The sequence below is a fragment of the Lynx canadensis genome, chromosome D1 (assembly GCF_007474595.2).
Source record: "Lynx canadensis isolate LIC74 chromosome D1, mLynCan4.pri.v2, whole genome shotgun sequence".
NCBI lineage: Eukaryota > Metazoa > Chordata > Mammalia > Carnivora > Felidae > Lynx > Lynx canadensis.
In genome coordinates, this window is record NC_044312.2 from 49151695 (window position 1) to 49171405 (window position 19711).

Genomic DNA, 19711 nt, shown 5'->3' on the forward strand with positions numbered 1-19711 from the left:
GGGGTGGGAGGGTTAGGTTTTTTGGGGGTGTTTTTGGTTTTTGGTTTTGGATTTTTCAACTGGTAATTAGGCTTTAGTTCAAGGCTTTTAAATACGGCAACTTGCTTTTAATAACATAAATGATGGAGGCAAACAGGTCTTGAATTCAGTCCTGCCCTATCACTTGCTAGCTGGTATGTCACTGGGCATTATTGCTTAAGTCTGTATTTCCTCATCTGCAGTACAAGGCTAATCCATGTACTGTGAGGTAGTTGTGAGAACTAACTGTGCACTCAGTAAACTACTCATGCCTCTCCCCTCATGTCTAGTCCATGGTGTCATTATAAATGCAATCACCAAATCATGAAATCTCTGGAGATGAGGTCTAAGGACAACATTCCTTATCAGAAATTCCAGGCTGAATTCTACAGTCAGGAGCATGGGCTTGTGATTCAGACACATCTATCTATATTTGAATCCTGGTTCTGCTACTTATTAGCTTTTTTTCATTTCAGCTCCTTGGGTCTCATTTCCTTTATGAGATAAAAAAGGCTTACCTGGCAAAATTGTTGTCAGAATAATAACAAAGTGGAACTCATTCTGTGTGTGTGTTGGGCATTTCTCATGCGTCACCCTAGAGTGATATTTTCATAACAATCTTTTGACTTAAAACCATCATTCTCTGCATTTCATAGTTGATGGAATGATGATCTCTGGTGAAGAGATCATCTAGGAAGTTAAGTAACATGCCCCAAATTCACAAGCAGGAATGGCAGAGTTGGGACATAACCTAGGTCTCTTCTCTCTCCAAACCTTGGCATATAATCCAGATGCTGCCTTGCCTGGCCAGTACATTGGATGAGGTAAAAATATAGTCTTTCACACGTTGTAGGCTACTTAAGAAGCACAAATTCCATCAATTGTCAGGTGTCTCAGTCTTGTGACACAGCCATGAGAATGAGCAGCTCTTCACTTCCCTTATTAGACTTCCCCAGTTGGCAAAGGGCCACCGCATGGTGAAATGCAGGAGGGGCAGGAGAGATGGGAGAGTCATTGCATTATTCCTGTCTAATTCTACTTGTCTAATGGACTTGTTAAAAGCACCCTGGGTGGAAAGTGTGAGTCTTAATGGCATTTTATAAAAGTTGCTCTGATGAATTAGCACATAAAACAAATTAAAAACAGCTTACCGCTTTTTAAATTAGGTGATGGGGCACTGTAACATTTTTCCCAGACATGAAGATCCATTAATATCCAAAGGAGCCAGAAGCCACTGAAATGTATCAGCTGCTTGTTTTCAGGGGCCTGACAAGTCTGAAATCCATGTAATCCTAGAGCGGCAGATTGTCTGAGATAAACAAAACTCGGGAAGAACGTGTTGTGAGCCCCTTCTGCGAGGATACCTATGGCTGAAGGCAGGAGTGGGAAACCTTCCCTCCAGGATTCTTGGGAATTAGAACAGAGCACAGTAGATTGAATGTCTGGCCCGGTGAGGACCACCAGAACAGTCTCTACTCCCCTCCCTTACACATGAGGACACAGGCTTGAGAGAAGCGGGGCTTTCAAAGTTCATCTGAAACATTTTCACGGACTGACACTGAGGGTCTACTCTGTGCCCAGTGCTGAACTGGACTCTGAGGTTGGAGAGATATTTTAGATGTTTTTTGTACACAGTCCACAAGACAGCTACTAAGGGCCACAGTCCCAGCAGATTCCCTGAGTCAAGGCCAGCACATTTTTCAGAAAAACAATTATGAGAGTAATAGTAACTACCATTTATTGAGCAATCACTAGTGCCAGGCTGCTGTTACAGTACTTTCCATATATTATTTTACTTAATCCTCACCACATCCCTTTGGGGTAGGTGCTGTTATTATGTGCCAGTTTTACAGTTAAGAAAACTTGGAGCCCAGAGAAGCCAAGTAACTTGCTTAAAATTCACATGGTCAAAAAGTTGCAAACCCAAGCAGTCTCACCCCAGAGCCTGCCTTCTTGACAGCCACCTGCCAGTTTTCCTGATGGCTTGACATCCAGAAAGAGCCTGGTGCTAAACCAGAGGTTCAAAGACCCTTAGGAAAAAAAAAAAAAAAAAAAAAAAAAAAAACACTGTGATAGGGACACCTATCAGCTGAGCGCCCAGCTTAGGCTCAGGTCATGGTCTTGCAATTCGAGTCCCAAATCGCTCGCTGTTGTCAGTGCAGAGCCCGCCCTGGATCCTCTGTCCCCCTCTCACTGCCCCTCCCTCACTTGTGCTCTGTCAAAAATAAATAAAACATTTAAATTTTGTTTTAAAAAATACTGGGACAAGAAGTGATCAGTAAGGGAGCTTTGGGGATTTGGGGGGGAGGGTGGGAGAGGATGGTCAGCCCTGAAGGGAGGATAAAAACTCCTGGTACTGCTAAATTGTGAGCAAGACCAGAGGATAACAGGCTGGAAAACTGAGCCTCACAATGAAATGTCCAAGAACATGGATTTTGGAGCCAGACAGACCATATTCTAGGTGCAGTCTCCACCACATGTGTACATGTGACCTTGGGCAGGTGCCCTACCGTCCTGAGCTTGCTTTCCTCATCTGTAAAATGAGGATACTAATTTTTACCTTCAGGTTGTTATGATGTCAAATAAGACAATGGATACAAAGTGCCAGGGCACCTAATATGAGCATAAGGAGTGGTAGCCATCATGGTTATTATCCTTGCCACCTTGTCACCACCTCTCAGGTTTCGGGGGGGGGGGGGGGTCATGGAGAACAAGTTGAAGAGCATTGTAGCAGGACTCTGGGTCAGGAGACCCAAGCTGCAGCCTGAAGTTGCTGACCCTAAGCCATGTATGCTGAGGTTAGTCTATCCTTCATCTGTAAAAAGGGGATAATGCTGTATCCATCATACATTCTTTATCAGAATGGATTGAGTCACAGATGAGGTAGTGTATATGAAAATGATTTGCAATCTATAGAGTGTTGGGGACCCTCAAGAAAACTCCCAGGGTCGATGATTCACTGGGAAGGCTCACAGAACTCAGCATAGACATACTCAGGACTATGATTTATTACAGAAAAGGACACAAAGCAAAATCAGCAAAGGGAAAGGAGCTTGGGACAAAATCCAGAGGAAACTGGGCGCAAGCTTCCAAGAGCCTTCTCCCAGTGGAGTCACATGGGACATGCCTAATTCCTCCAGCAACAAATTGTGACAGCAGGTATAAATGTTGTCTACAAGGAAGCTTATTAAAGACTCAAAGTTCGGTGGGGGGGGGGGGGGTTGTTGTTTTATTTTTATTATCTTTTTTTATGTTTGTTTATTTTTGAGAGTGAGAGAGAGAGAGAGTGTGTGTGTATGTATGTAAGAGAAAGAGAGAGGGAGAGAGAGAGAGAGAGAGAGAGAGAGAGAGAAGGGGGGAGGGGCAGAGAGAGAAGGAGACAGAGGATCCAGATCCAAAGTGTGCTCTGTGCTGACAGCAGAGTCTGAGGCAGGGCTCAAACTCATGAACCGTGAGATCATGACATGAGCTGAGGTCGGACGCTTAACTGACTGAGCCAACCAGGCGCCCCTCACGGTCCAGGGTTTATATGGGGGACTGGTCATGTAGTCACCTACTGCCTGGCACATACCACAATTCCAGATTCACAGAAGAAAAACAAATGTTCACCTTAAATGTTGTTTATACACAGTTTGGGCATGGTGAGCCATTCTTAATGGGAAATAGAACCAAAATCTAATTTCCCAGATGTCAGCCATGAGCCACCCTTGTAGGAAGGTCTTTTTAAGGATAGAAATCTTGGGGTGCCTGTGTGGCTCAGTCGGTTAAGTGTCCAATTTCGGCTGAGGTCATGATCTCACAGTTTGTGAGTTCAAGCCCCATGTTGGGCTCTGTGCTGACAGCTCAGAGCCTGGAACCTGCTTCAGATTCTGTGTCTCCCTCTCTCTCTGCCCCTCCCCTGCTCACGCTCTGTCTCTCTCTGTCTCTCAATAATAAATAAACATTTAAAAAAAATTTTTTTAAGGATAGCAGTCTCAAGCTTACTATGTTAACCCAGAGTAGAATCTATAGAAAGGATTTTTATGGATATCCACTCAAAGGGGACAGCGAAGAAAATAATAACAATTGAAACTTGATGATTGTCACTATGTGCCAGGCATTGCTGTGTGTGCTCTATTTCACATGTATTACCTTACGTGACATTCCATCCATGCAACAATTTTATGATGGGGGTACTGTTACCATTGCTGTTGTCATCATAACTGTTATGTATGAGAAATCTGAGGCCTCAGAAAGGTTAAGTAGCTTATGCCGAAAACCAGCTATATAACTGGTAAGAAGCAGTAGAATTAGGAAATGACCGTGACAGTGTGACCCCTGAGTCTATTCTTAACCGCTCTGCTACACGCTGCTACAGTGCACTCACCATGAGCTGGCTGCCTCATATGTCTTATTAATGCTTATAGCAGCTCTGTCTGAAAGTAGTTATTGGACTAATTTTGCATTACAAAAACCTGTGGCTTATGAGTGTTAATTAATTTATGTCACACCACCCAGCCAGAGGAGTGACAGTGTCAGAAGTGGACCTCTGCCCTCTCTCAACCCCCTTTCACCTGGGTAGAGCTTTGCCAAAGTCTTCAGTAGGGAAGATGCAGATGGTCAAGGTGGAAATGAGTCATTCTGGGAACTTAGACGGAGAAACTCTCCTCCTATTCCATTACTTGGGTACAGAGTTCATGGAAGACAGAGCTGTGTTGCAAGTAATTCAGATTTTTCTACCGTATTTGAGAGTTCTACATGCTGTCTTCAGCTCTTTTTGGTTGCCATGACAGCAGATGTGACATTTCTTTCATGAGGAGAGGGGGGGAAAAGAAGAAGAAAGGAAAAGAACCATACTTGGTCCTCAGTGATCTTAGAAAAATCTGTTCCCCAGATCTATCTAATTTTGCTTGCATAGTGGTTATGCTCTAAGGAAATTCTCAGAATGGAATCAAAGGGAAATAAGCAGAGAGGTGGCAAAATCTGCTTCTCCTGAGAAATTGTATGTGTGCAGTGGTGGTTTGTGAGGGCAGGGGGATATGAGAGGAGGTAGGCAATCTAAGACTTGAGACAAACTGTCAGCTACTTAAGGCAACACCTAGCTACTAAGGTCTTGGCGATCATTTCAATTCTATTTGCAATTCCCTTGCCCCACCAATCTATACATATAAGAGTGTTCAGTTCAGCAAAGGGAACGTGTTCTTTAGTGAGGGAAACGTGGTACATAAAGCAAGAATTACAATTCAGAATGATGAATGCAGTGCTGAAGTAGGCTTAGCCTTCTGTGGAAGCAAAAAGGTTTGTCTTATCCATATAATTTTGATCTATCTGTATACATACACATAAACATAGGAGTAATTATATTTTTATTGTTGCATTTTGACCACTTATTCATGTTATTTTATTAACCTCTACAACCATTCAATTTGTTTTATTTTTTATTTATGCTTTTGTGGTTTTAATTTGCAGTTTATTTATTAAAAATGTTAATTCCTGTGCAATGAACATACAGGTTATATTAGTTTCAGGTTCACAACATAGATATGGAACTGCAACCTTTCTACTTCAGTAATGGTCCAGTAGTCCAGTGGGTGGAAGGATCACAGTCGCCTATGGGTGGACACTTAAGTTGTTACCGTTTCTCCCTATTATAAAAGAAAGAGTTCTGTGAACTGATACATACATCTGAGAGGATTTGTTCATAGCACAAAATGTTTCATTCACAAAGATGCCCATGTTTCTCTTCATTATTTCCTTCTTTTTAGTGACTTTTAAATTTCAATTGTAGTGGGAGGGAAAACATCTCAGGTGTTTCCACATCTCCCATTATCACCTTGCCACATATGATGGTCCCCAAGAAAGGAAGCAGTACCCCAGCTTTAGGAGTCTGTAGGCTGTCCCTGCAGCCTCCAAGGAGAAGCAGGAACCAATGTTAACTGGTGACCACAGCAGTGGGAATGTGGACTGCAGTCCTGGGAGTCAGGCCTCGGAGCTGGTATCAAATGGATGATGGATTCTCAGGGCAAGACTTGGTAATCGAAATGATGAATCTGAAATCTGTGCTCCAGAGGTTCTTAACAACGTTCTCTCTTGTCATTTCTACAGAGCCATGTTTGACTATGACAAGAGCAAGGACAGTGGGCTGCCAAGTCAAGGACTTAGTTTTAAGTATGGAGATATTCTCCATGTTATCAACGCCTCAGATGATGAGTGGTGGCAAGCCAGAAGAGTCACACTGGAAGGGGACAGTGAAGAGATGGGGGTCATCCCTAGCAAACGGAGGTAAGAATTGCCTTTTCTATTTCAGACTGTATGCTTTTCAGCTATCCAGGGAGTGGAAATGAAGGAAGATGAAGATAAGACAAACTGTTTATAAAATAACCATTTGAGTGGGATAGTCAGTCTGCAGGGAAATTGTCAGTGGTGACAGGTGACATGAATTAAGTATTCTTGTTCTTTTCATATTAGAGATTTACAAAAGCTGGTGACTCTGATAAGACATAAAGCAAGAAAGGGGATCTGCTTCCACCACCTCCCTAAAACATTTACCAGCATCCACATGTTCAAGATTATCTTATCAGCATGTATGCGGACTTAAACACTCAGAGGTGTTATTCCAGAGGTTCAGATTTACCAGATAGCTTTACAGAAAGGTCAGGTGAAAGCCACATAAAGTATAATTTACTAATCAAAGGTCCTAGCTATGTATTACCTTCAACTACTGATGGGGGAAAAATTAAAACCCTTCATGCCAAATTCAGATGCTTGGAATATGAGCTGTGGAACATCTGGGTGAGGCCTAAGACTGGGTTTATCACTTTTTTACTGTTTTCCTTACTCCTTTTCCCCACCCACCCCACGACTCCCACTTTCACTCAGATAATCAGTTCTGTATGTCAAGAGCACCATGCTCTTTCTCTTCCAAGCCTTTCTTCCACTATGCTTTTGAAAGGCAGGAATATACTTCAGAACAGCCACCTCTCCCATGTGTCCCAGTAGCTTCCAGTCATCACCACCATGGAGGAATTTCCTTCCCACCAGCGTCCTTTTGGCACAGAATAGTTGCCTGACATTGCTTTGAGAGGACATTCTGAGTTTAAACTATGACTTGTAGTGTTTTCTCAAAGGTTATATATTCAAAGCATGGACTCTCCGCACTAGTTTATATTCTGTTTCTCCATTTCCATTTACTTAAAAAAAAAAAAGTCAAGGCAACATGCATTTTGGTCTGCTTTGATTTAATCCATCAGAGCTGTCTGAGAAGCTGCTCTGTAGAGGAAAGAGCTATCTTCTTGAATATGGCCCCAAGGACAAAAGTGGGGTGTCGAGGAAGGAATAGATTTCGGCTTATTTTAAAGAAATTCTTTTACTAGTCAGCTGTGTAGAGATGGTATGGATTACCTGGGAAGATAGCAAACTAGAACAATAGTTTTCATAACAAGGGAGCATTATAAAAACTTAGATATGGGGCACCTAGGTGGCTCAGCATGATCTCACAACTAATGAGTCTGAGCCTCGGTCAGCCTCTGTGCTGACAGCTCAGAGCCTGGAGCCTGCTTCAGATTCTGTGTCTCCCTCTCTCTCTGCCCCTCCCCTGCTCACACTCTGTCTCTCTTTCTCTCCCTCAGAAATAAATAAACATTAAAAATTTTTTATATTAAAAAATAGCTTAGATGTGCCTGTTCCCTCCCTCTCTGACCCTCCCCTCCGTGTGTGCCTGTGGGTGCACGCACACACACATACGCACACACACACACACACACACACACACACACACACACATATTCTAATTCAGTCCATCTGGAGGGGGTCCTGGAAATCTGTATGTGTTTGTAAATCCATCCAGGTGATTCTGGTAATAGAAGATCTAGCATCGAGGATGCGAGGTTTGGATAGAGTGTTGAACTATATGATTTCTTGGGCCCTTTCCAACCCAGAGGTTCTGTGATTCTAACCAGTCTTGTCAGTAGCCCTTCATTTGTTCAATTACACATCATTTTCCCCACAAGGAACATTCCCAGTGCTATGCCTCTTGAGGTAATTTTCCACCTGCTGGTGGTCATTCTTAAGTTGGCTTTCTCCCCTAGTTTGGATAAAAACCATCTTAACAACCATACTACAGCTAGCCTGAAAAAGAAGTTTGTCTGGTGACTCTAATGTTGACATGTATTTGCATTCTATCTCATGAATGCTGCGTAGCTTCCCCCTCCGTATGTGTGTACATGTGTGTGCATGTGTGTGTACGTGTGGGTGTGCTTATGGCTATAAATGAGTTTCTGTCAACTTTCTCCTTAGGATTTTAAATCTTTTTAAAAAATGTTATCATCATTGTTTTATGTGTTTATAAAAGTAGCACATTTCATTGTAGAAAAATTGGAAATTTTTGAAAAGTATAAAAAAGAAGTAAAAATCACTTATAATCCTACCTCACAAAGAGTTCTTATGCATGGACTTTAAAATCTATCATGAGGGGCACCTGGGTGGTTCAGTCAGTTGAACATCAACTCTTGATTTCAGCTCAGGTCATGATCCCAGGGCCATGGGTTCAAGGCCCATGTCAGGCTCTGGAACCTGCTTGGGATTCATTCTTTCTCTCTCTCTCTCTCTCTTTCTCTCTCCTTCTCCCCTGCTTGCTCTCTCTCTCTCTCTCCCTCTAAAATAAAACACACACACACACACACACACACACACACACACACACACACACAATCTGTCATGAGCCTGTCCTAGGCCTATTCTTTAATATTTTACTTTTAAATGAGGCTTTCTCATTTCACACTACATTCAGCATCTTACAACAACAGCTCAGAATAAGTGGGAGCTGCTCAAATATGATTTACTATTAGATTGGGGTTCATTTTTCAGTCTTTAATTCCTTTATAGTCCCTTTTCTGAGTATAATTCAACTAGTAGAGCTCGTCTGGGAAAATCTCTTAATGGGTGACATCAGGGCATGACTTCACCCTTTACAAATATGTTTCTCTATTGATGATTCCATTTAATCATCCCAATTACACCAAGATGGAGAGTATGATAATTATTGCCTTCCTCCTCCTTTTTTTTGAAGATGATAAAGAAATTTTATTTAACAAAATACTCCAAGAGCATGCTAGGCACTGTTCTAAACCCTTTACAATGAACTTATTTAAACCTCATCATAACCCTACGAGAGATGTTATATTACGATTGTGCCCATTTTACAAACCAGGAGGTTGAGGCATAAAGAAGTTAATTAACTTGCCTGAAATTGTCCAACTAGTAAGTGGCAGAACCAGGATTTGAATCCAGGCTACAGAATTGATACTTTTAACTTATATGTAATCCTTCCTCCCAAAGTTACAAAAATAAAACTCGACAAAATTTAATTCAGCAAACATTGTTTGAGCAGTGTCTGTGTGCCAAGCGCTGTCATTAGGTCACTGTCTCTGGAGCCCAACATTTGTGGGACAACACAGAGTGCCTAGCTACAGTGTGATTAGGTTAATGAGGGCTATTTGTAACTAAAGGTACTTGTCCTAGTCAGCTTGGGCCGCCATAACAAAATATCATAGACTGGAAGGTTTAAACAATAAGACATTTATTTCTCACAGTTCTGAAGGCTGGAGAGTCCAAATTTAAGGCACTGGCTGTTTGGGTTCCTGGTGAGGGCCCTCTTCCTTGGGTACAGATGGTCGTTTTGCTGTACCCTCACATGGCTAACAGAGAGATCATTTCTCATGTTTCTACTTATACCGGCACTAACCCCATTCATGAGGGCTCCATCCTTCCCACCTAATTATCTCGCAAAGGCCCCACGTCCAAATACCATCACACTAGGCATCAGGGCTTCAACATATGAATTTTGGGCAAACACACTCAGTCCATAGCAGGGGCAAAGGGATGTGAAAGGACACCAGACAGAGAGATGCATTCCATTGGATGATAGCACCAGCCATGTATTGTGCCAGGTGCTTTCAAATACATCATTTCATTTCATCTTCACAAAAGCCTCGTAAGGAAACCAAGGGTCCGAGAAGTCAGGTAACTTGCCCAAGGATGCACAACCAGCCACTGGCTGAACCCACGTCTCTCTGAAAACAAGACCACACGCCTTTCCACTACACCAAGGGTATATTAGAATTGTCAATTAGGAGGTCTTAATATGTATCAGACACGGTGCTAACCAATTCTCTCATATTACCTCATTTAATGTTCACCGTAATTTTCTGAAGTCTGTGTCAATACTCTAAGTTTACCAGCATGAATCCTGAGATCCTAAGAAGCTGAATGACCTGCCCAAGTCACACAGAGAGTAAGTGGCAAATGCAGTGTTCAAAACCAGGTTTGTGTGACTTTAAAACCTGGACTCTTAGCATAGAATCACTGCTTTCTGAGATTAGGTAGTTTGTGAGTCGCCAAGATAGGATGCTTTTCTACAGTCTGCTAATCCCAGTCTTTAGTCATTGCCCCTCAGTGATGACCACCTGGGTTCTCAGATAACAAGCGTGTCGCTAGCATTGCCTTAAGGTTTAGGCACCTAGCTTTCACAGTGAGCCTGTGGCCAGTAACGTGGGTGACATTTCCATCCTTGTAGAGCACAGCACAGGAACACCCAGCACCAAGTGATGTTCCCACCATCCAGGGCTCCAAGCCTGACCTCATTATGTGTTTGGCCAGAACGTGAAAATGCCAGATGGGGAATGGGTGAGAGGGCAGAGGGAGACAGTTGGGCTCATTGAAGCATGACTATTCGGAACTCCCTGGAGAAGCTAGCTGTCAGAATTGATTGTTCAGACTTTGCCATCCAGTTTATATTTTCAGGATTTTGGTCAGTGACCAGACTAGGGTGGAGAGGATTATTTCTGCTTAAACAATCTAATTAATTGCTTGCCTCTTGAGTGTGAGAAAAGTAAGGTAGTACTTCTCATTTCAATTCAGTCTTTCTCTACAAGTGGTCCACCATTTCCTTAGGTAAAGATCTGAGGACTTTAATATCATGTATATCTACCAAAGGAATCTTACTTAGTAACACAATTAAGGAAGGTAATGCTAAACTTTTATAAGGACTCTTGCCAAGTGAAAAAGTCATGCAATGGTAAATAACTTTTTATGAAAAACACCATTTGTGTAGGCAAGTCACCTGACTCTTGAGCCTTAGTTTTCACATCCAAGTCAAGAATGCTCCTTGAGGGTTTATTCATGCTTTCATTCATTCATTCATTCATTCATTCATTCAACAAAGATTTATTAAGCACCTACTCTATGCCCAGCTCCTTCTTAGACCCTGGATCATTGTACAGTTATAGATAATATAGGCCAAGTACAACATTGAATACTTTGTGCATACTCAAATGATAGGTGTTTTCCTTTCTTCATATTTTGAGCTTTTAGTGCCTGAAAGAACACAGCATTATACAGAACCCTATTTCCCAGCCCTACCTCTCATTTGAGCGATAAAGTATCCTCTTGCATCTCAAGAAGCACTAGAAGAGAGGAAGGGCCTGTGGTAGCTAGGAGAAAACATAAGCCACAGTCACTGCTACCACTGAAAGAGGTAATCAACATGGCCCTCTGTGAAGGGAAAGTAAGACAATGATGGGCCTGCAGTGAATGCAGAAAGACTGCAAAGGAGAGAAACTAATTCAATATTTATCATGTAATTCAATATTTATAATGCTGTACATAGTCATTTAGCTAACCTAAATTTCTGTGTTAAAATTTATTCTAAACTTTAAGCCCAGCCTTTTATGGTATGGTGTTAGCTCAATGATTATACACTTGCATTCAGTTATGGTTTATTTAATTCAGGACATTTGGGATATGGGGATTCAAGGGAGGGGGTTGGTTATCATTTGTGAAAAACTTAATGAAAACTTCCGAAGAACTGTATTGACCTTAAAACCATGTATGACCCATCCAAAATCTCATTTGTGTTGAGAATTCCCATTGTGGAGAAAGCCGTGGAAGATCCTTGAATGCTGTTTCTCAAACTAAGTAGATGTGGAGAGGCAGTCAAGTTAGCTTTTAGCAGCTGTGTGCTCAGGCCCTTATTCCTGCCACTTTCTAAACTTGGCAAGCTTCAAGTGTCAGCTTTCCCAGCCATAAAATGGGGTCAGTAATACCTACATCACTTGATTATCATGGGAACCAAATGAGAGGATATAAATGTAAAGGAATCTTTTTGCTAATAATTATGTGTTAAAGCTTCAGCCACCACTTATATTATTCTCATTATCATGACTAATGAAATTTTCAATCCCAAGAGAAAGCAAAACTTTCCGACTTCCTCACTTCCATGAGTGAGCCAAAACCCTGCCACCTTTAAAAATTGTTTTTTACTTTTTTCTATGGCCTCTTTGAAGATTAATCATAAACCATAGCAAATAACAGGGGTGTGTGTGTGTGTGTGTGTGTGTGTGTGTGTGTGTCCATCTGACATAACATTCTTTGCAACCCATTTAAGGGATGAACCACTAAAGATGGCCTAATGGAGACATTTCTTAAGAAATCTAAAAAAAAAGGTTGAGCTTGGAATCCAGAGGGTAAAAATTAGAATAGTCTATCCAAATAGTTCATAGAATCCCAAATTCAGCCTAATATATGTTTGGAGCCCTGTGAGTTCTGTGGGTCTGGACAGAATTTTTTGCATAGCCTGATCAAAACCATGTATCCTCTGTGTGTCATTTTGGCATCATCTAATGTACTAGTGTTTTCCATAATCAGCCTGGTTAATGCAAAGAAGCCAGGATAAAGTCAGGGCTGTAACAACAGTTTTAGAAGGATTCGAAGAGATGAATATGAATTAACATTTGCTCTTGGATTAAAACTGAGAAAAGCTGAAGTAGCTCAGAACAGGCATTTTCTCAGTGAACATCTTTCCACTTGGCAGCTTACCTTATCCAAAGTCTTCCTTGTACTCTTCCCAACTGTTGTCTGTTGGGTGCAAATAGAAACTCTCAGTGAAACATATTGCTTTAATATCTGAGGTTAGATATGAAATTTTTTGTTCAGCTGTTTCCACTCAAATATTCTCCTCTCACACTGAAATATATTCTGAAACTCTGCCCTGTAACTATAGAAACCCTGATCTGCACTGTGTTTCAGCTGGAAACACAAAAGAGCTCTCAGTTAAAAAGCAATATGTTGTTAATTATTGATCTACGAATAATTTAGATTTCATAAACCATTCATTTCTGTAGATTCAGGGTTTTTCTTCTCTCTCTCTTTTCTTTCCCCATTTTTGAAATTAGAGCCAGCCATATTTAAATAAAAAATCCAGTTAAAACAATGCACCGCATATTATTTTAGTTAACAGCTGTTTACTGAGGTCTTACTACAATATGCTGTAGAGTGAGAATGTGGACTTGCCCTCAAGGAGCATGCAGCTTTGTATGTACACTGTGAAAATAAACACAAGGGAACAAGAGACAATACCAACATGAAGATACAAATAAGTACTGTTGTATCTTAAAGGAAGGAGTACTCATGTCTGACTGGAGAGGCTCAAAAAAACAAAAAATCAAGGAAGTACTTAGCTTCTCTTTTCCTCTTTTTTCCACCCCATCCTTCAAATAGGCACAAGTCTTACCAATTTTACTTTACTACTATTTCTCAAACCCTTCCCTCTCTTCCACCTCATTGTTTCTTGCCTGGATAATGCCAAAAGCTTCTAAATGGACTTCCTGCTTCCCACAGTCCCTTCCCTCTTCCAGTCTATCTTCCTCCACCACCTGGGTTATTTATTTAAAATGTTAATCTGTTCTATCACTTCTCCACATTGTATCTTCTAATAACTCCTGAGGATTCCCCAAGGAAAAAGCCCAAGTCGGGTCGCCCAGGTGGCTCAGACAGTTAAGCTGCCAACTCCTGGTTTTGGCCCAGATCATGATCTCATGATTTGTGAGTTAGAGCCTCTCATCAGGCTCTGTGCTGACAGCTCAGAGACTGCTTGGGATTCTCTCTCTCCCCCTCTCTCTGTCCTTCACCCACTCATGCTTTCTCTCTCAAAATAAATAAATAAACTTGAAAAAATGTTAAAGCCCCAGTCCTCAGTGTAGATGGTTATCTTGTATAAGGAGGCTTCACTGTCTTACTGTCTCATATCCCAACCTGTATATAGCCTGTATCAGAACCTTCCCCAAAGTCTTTAGCTTTTTTAGACCCTCAGGTCATGCTATGTGTTGTTCCTCCTGTCTGGGAAATTCTCCCCAAACTTTTCCTACTGACAAGCTCTTTCTCATCCTTCAAGTTTGACATCCTTCAAATTGACACCTCCTCCAAGAAGCCCACCTCAATGCTTTCTACCCCACCTTCTCACCCTCCAGTGAGATAGATGCTCCCCCAAGCCCCACTGCTGTCAACAGTCTTACAGTGCAGTATTATCAGTCTGTCTTTATGTCTCTGTGCCTACCAGAAGCACAGTCCTGTGTGTTTATTACAGCCATGCTTTTTGATGTTTTTTTTTTCCTTTGTTCCCCAGCTCCTTGCTTGATGCATGGATAGGCACTCAATGAGTATTTGATGAATGAATGAAGTGGCAGGTACAATGATGAAATGTGCAGAGATGACAGGAAAATGGCACTGGGGAAAAGGAAAAATTCAAGATTATCTATAACATGTTTGGTTTTAAGGTGAAGGTAAATCCCCTAGTGTTCATTCCTAAAGGGAAGGGAAGAAAAAGGAAATGAGAAGAAAAGAGTAGGAGAGACAAGGCCTGCGGAGGGGAACAGAGAAGAGAAAAGTTTATTTAGGCTCCACTTTACATGTCCATCTCTATGGATTGTGATTTATTATAATAGATATTTGGTTGATTTATTCAGCCATTTAAGTAATAAATATTAGTTTTTCTCCCTTTGTCCCCCCTCCCCAATCACTATGACTCTCAGCACATGTAACACAAAAGTTTCAAGAGATGTGTTAGCTGCTTAGAGACATTATACCAAGACTTTTTATACCAAACAAAGGAACAGAAATATTTTAGAATACATTTCATTTGAGCTTTAGGATAAGAAGAGATATTCTTCATTTAATAAGGAACTTAATCATAAATGCCTTGCCACGTGATAGACTCTTTATTTTCAATTTTCTTTAGGGTGGAAAGAAAGGAGCGTGCCCGGTTGAAGACAGTGAAGTTTAATGCGAAACCCGGAGTGATTGATTCAAAAGGGGTAAGTACAAAATAATTGAAACATTAAGTTCTCTCCGTTGCCATGGGTTTAATTATAATTAACATTTAGACTTTCAGTAGCAAAGAGATTATGGAGCTACCAGAGTACTGTAGTAGAGTACTGTTATAAATGTACTACTGAAAGCAATAGTGTATTCCCTCAGGAAGTAGATTTATGGTAAATATATTCAATACTAGGGATAAAGCTGCTAGTGGTCCACAGAAATGATGTGTTCATGAAGGTGATGTAATGATTACAATGAAGGAGAAAAAAGGTAGTTTAGTGTTATCATTTCTTTATTTTTTTTCATTTAAATTAAATGTTCTAAAAGGATGGGTTTCACAAAAAACACCTACCTGCTCATCACCAGTATGTCTAGTCTGTTACATACGACAAAGCTAAGACAGTGGTCATGGAAATATGTGGATAGATCATCTAAGTGAATACGTGGATTGTTGTGACAGACATAGAAGAGAATTAACAGGGGAAATTTAATCTTCAAAATTAAAGTATTATACACACATGTATCTTTTTTAATAACAGCTTTGATGATAAAATTCCCCTACCATACAATTCACTAATTTAAGGTATACCATCCAAAGTTTTTTTTTTTTAGTATATTTAGTTATGAAATCATCACTACAGTCACTTTGAGAACATTTGATCACCCCATATAGGTATCCTGTAGCAGTCACTTCCCATTGCCCCCAGCCTCACCCCACCTCCACCCTACCCAGCCCAAGGCAACTACCAAACTATTTTGTCTATAGTTTGCCTATTCTGGATATTTTACATAAATGGAATTATACACCATGTGGTCTTTTGTGACTGCTTCTTTCACTTCACATTATGTTCTCGTGCATCTATATTGTAGCATGTATAAGTACTTTATTTCTTTTCGTTGCCAAACAATATCCCATTGTAATGATATATCTCATTTAATTTATCCATTCATTAGTTGATGGACATCTGGGTTCTTTCCACTTTCCGCTAGTATGGATAATGCTGCAATGAACATTTGTGTATAAATTTTTGTGTGGACATGTATTCTTATTTCCATTGTGTGTATACCTAAGAGGAGAATTTCTGGGTCATGTGATAACTCTATGTTTAACATTTTGAGGAATTTCCAGACTGTTTTCCAAGGTGGTTGTACCTGTTTGCATTCCCATCATCATTGTAAGAGGGTTCTAATGTCTCCACATTCTCACCAACACTTGTTATTATATGTCTTTCTGCTTATTCTGTCTGAAGTCATATCTCATTGTGGTTTCAATTTGCATTTCCCTAATTACTATTGGTGTTGAGCATCTTCTCATGAGCTGGTCAGCCATTTCTGTATCTTCTTTGTAGAAATGTCTTTTCAGATCCTTTCCCATTTTTAAATTGGATTTTGTTGTTGTTGAGTTGTACAGAAGTTTTTTATATATTCTGGATATCAATCTCTTATCAACTGTATGCTTTCCACTTATTTTCTTCCAGTCTGTAGATTGTCCTTTCATGCTCTTGCTAGTGTCCTTTGATGCACAAAACTTCTTAATTTTGATGAAGTCCAATTTATCGATGTTGTCTTTTGTTACTTGTGGGTTTTTTTAATGCTTTTATTTTTGAGAGATAGTGCACACATGAGCAGAGAAGGGTCAGAGAGAGAAGAGGAGAGAGGGTTCAAAGCAGGCTCTGCACTGACAGCACAGAGCCTGATTCAGGGCTCAAACCCAGACACTCAACTTACTAAGCCACCCAGGAGCCCCTGTTACTTATGTTTTTGATGTCATATTTAAGAAATCATTACTTAATCCAATGTCATGAAGATTTACATCCATATATTCTTCTAAAAATTTCATAGTTTTAGCTCTTATATTTAGGTGTTTGATCCATTTTGAGTTAGCTTTTGTATATGATATGAGGTAGGGTTCCAATTTCTTTTTAACATGTGAATTATCTTCTCATTTTCATTGTTTGTTTTGTTCATTTCAAGTATATAGAAATATAATTATTTTATATATCAATGTTATATCCTCCTACCTTGCTGAACCCATTTATTAGTTCTAACAGTTTTTCTGGTGGGTTCCTTAGCATTTTCTATGTATAAGATCATGTCATGTGTAAAAATAGAATTTTACTTCTTTCTTTTCACCCTGGATGACTTTTATTTCTTTGTCATGCCTGATTGCCCTGGTAGAACCTCCAGATCAATGTTGGATAGAAGTGGCAAGGGCAGTCATCCTTGCCCTGTTCCTGACCTTAAGGGAAAGGCATTCAACCTTTCACCATTAAGTATGATGTCAGCTGTGGCTTGTACAGCTTTTAAAATCTATTTTTAAGTGCTAAAACCAGTATCACGTTGCTGTATTATAAAATACTGCCCCCTACCTGTCCTTTTTTTCTTCCTGTGCTCTTTTTCATCTCCTTTCCTTTACCTTTCTGTCCTAATAATTCTGGCTTGTCAGCATCACACAGAACCACAAATTATGGCCAATAGATGTCACCATGAAAAACAAAAAAGAAGAAAAGCTATCATTTCTTAGGACTTTTGAGCACCAAACCACAACACTGTCCCTTGAATTTTTAAGTAGAAGATCACAGAGCAGCCTAGTTATTGACATAACAATTTACTTTCCCCTAAAACATTTGGGTGAAATGGGAATTTATTTAAACATAAGGTGTACCTCTTTTTAAAAAGGTATGTGTCATCATACATGGAATCCTTTCAAATAAATACTGTTTATAAAGAAGGGAGCAGGATTTTTCATTGATTCTTAGGGAGAATTTAAGGATAGAGCTCCTATTTGTTTCATTTATGTAGTTGAATGTGTGAAAGACACAAGCCTATCAAAGTTCCTTCTCCTCAAGAGTTTATAACATCTATGAGAGCCCAGCTGTCTTTTTGATAAGACATAGACATGAGTATTGAGCTTTTTAATCATACTGTTAAAATATTATTAGGTATGTGCCAAAAAATAGAAAACAAATTCTCAGACTTGAATGACTATTGAATGAGGACTAGTTATGTGGAAAGGGAAACCCTGGATGGGCAATCATGAGGGCCAGGTAACTTGGGTTCTGGTTTTAGTTCATGACTAAGTCACCACTGCTCTTTGGGCCTCACTAGCAAAATAACAGCTTTGAACAACATCAAGTATGTCAGGCAAGTTTCACTTCCAATGGATGGATCATAATGATGGATTGATAGTTTCTGGTAAACTGATAGTCTTTACCGGGAATATTATTAAAAATGACTCTGAGACCATGTATGACCTCAGCAGAAAAAGAAAAGGGGGGGCATTAATTGACTATGGATATCTCACACAATGTTGAGAATTATTCTCTATTTGAGGTCCCTGGGTTCAATTATTTTTAAGGAGCCTTACAGTAGTAATTCTCCATGAGCCTATGAAATAAGAAACAAAAAATCAAAGTTTTCCAAATCCCCATGAGAACAATACATCAATGAGAAGATTCTTGCTCACAAGTAGAAAGTAAAGGATGATTAAGAGAAAGTGTGCTTAAGAAAGGAAAGACCAACTGTGGGGAGAGCTGAGAAGCTAGGTCAGGAGAAGTCACGCACCTTGAGCCAAGGGCGCGGACTACAGAAAGTAGTTACTGTTACCAAGGCCCCAGTCTGGGATCTAGGGGTAAATTCAACACAAATTGAGGAAGAAAACTACTTGGAATGAGAAAGACAATGGGATATTTTAAATAATCTTTGCATTAGCTGGCATTTACACAGCATTGTGAAATAGGAGTTGAAAGTGAAAGCCATGCTTACTGCCCTGCAGTGGCTTAAAATCCATTAGTATGTATGAAGCAGGTTGTAACAAGAGCCGTATTTAGTAGTATGTACAAGAGCTATGAGAATTCAAATTAATGAGTGTGGGAACGGCCAGAGAGCACTTCATAGAAGAACTTAGGCTTTAATTGACATATCAGCACTTGAGCTATTTTTCCAGAACTATCCATTGATTAATAAATATTGAGTGCTGCAAAACCAGGCATTGTGCTAGGAGCCTTATAGGAAAGCAAAATAACAAAAAGGCAAGGTCTCTCATCTCAAGGAGCTCTCAAAGAGAAATCTAAGCAGGTCTGGCAATACAGTATCACCGATGATACTCATAAATGTGGAAAAGTAATTCGTTTTTTAATGTTTTTATTTATTTTTGAGAGAGAGAGAGAGAGAGCAAGTAGGAGAGGGGCAGAGAGAGAGGGAGACACAGAATCTGAAGCAGGCTCCAGGTTCTGAGCTGTCAGCACAGAGCCTGACGTGGGACTCAAACCCATGAGCTGTGAGATCATGACCTGAACCGAAGTCGGATGCCCAACAGACTGAGTCACCCAGGCACCCCAAGAATTAACCATCTTTATTTTAAATATCGGGAGACTGAGCTTCAAGAAGATTAACTGATTAACCTATATTCACACAGCTAGTAGGTGCAAGTGTCGGATCATTTTGACAGAAGAATGCACATTTCTTCACACTATACTTTGTTCTGGTAGAAGACAGAAGAAGGAAAGTTAGTAATCATGCCTTGGGTAAGAGAGAAGTCTTTTGAGAGAAGGTGATACTCAAA

At 40.3% G+C, this 19711-nt stretch overlaps 1 protein-coding gene across 2 annotated transcripts in view; it reads left to right on the plus strand.

The window, feature by feature from the left end:
• DLG2 (discs large MAGUK scaffold protein 2) overlaps positions 1–19711 on the plus strand; it is a 780826-nt gene that overhangs the window by 707809 nt on the left and 53306 nt on the right. For both annotated transcript variants that reach the window (XM_032595102.1, XM_032595101.1), the window contains 2 exons: positions 6103–6279; positions 15068–15143. In XM_032595102.1, the coding sequence (XP_032450993.1) occupies positions 6103–6279; positions 15068–15143 (253 nt within the window). The remainder of the gene's footprint in view (positions 1–6102; positions 6280–15067; positions 15144–19711) is intronic.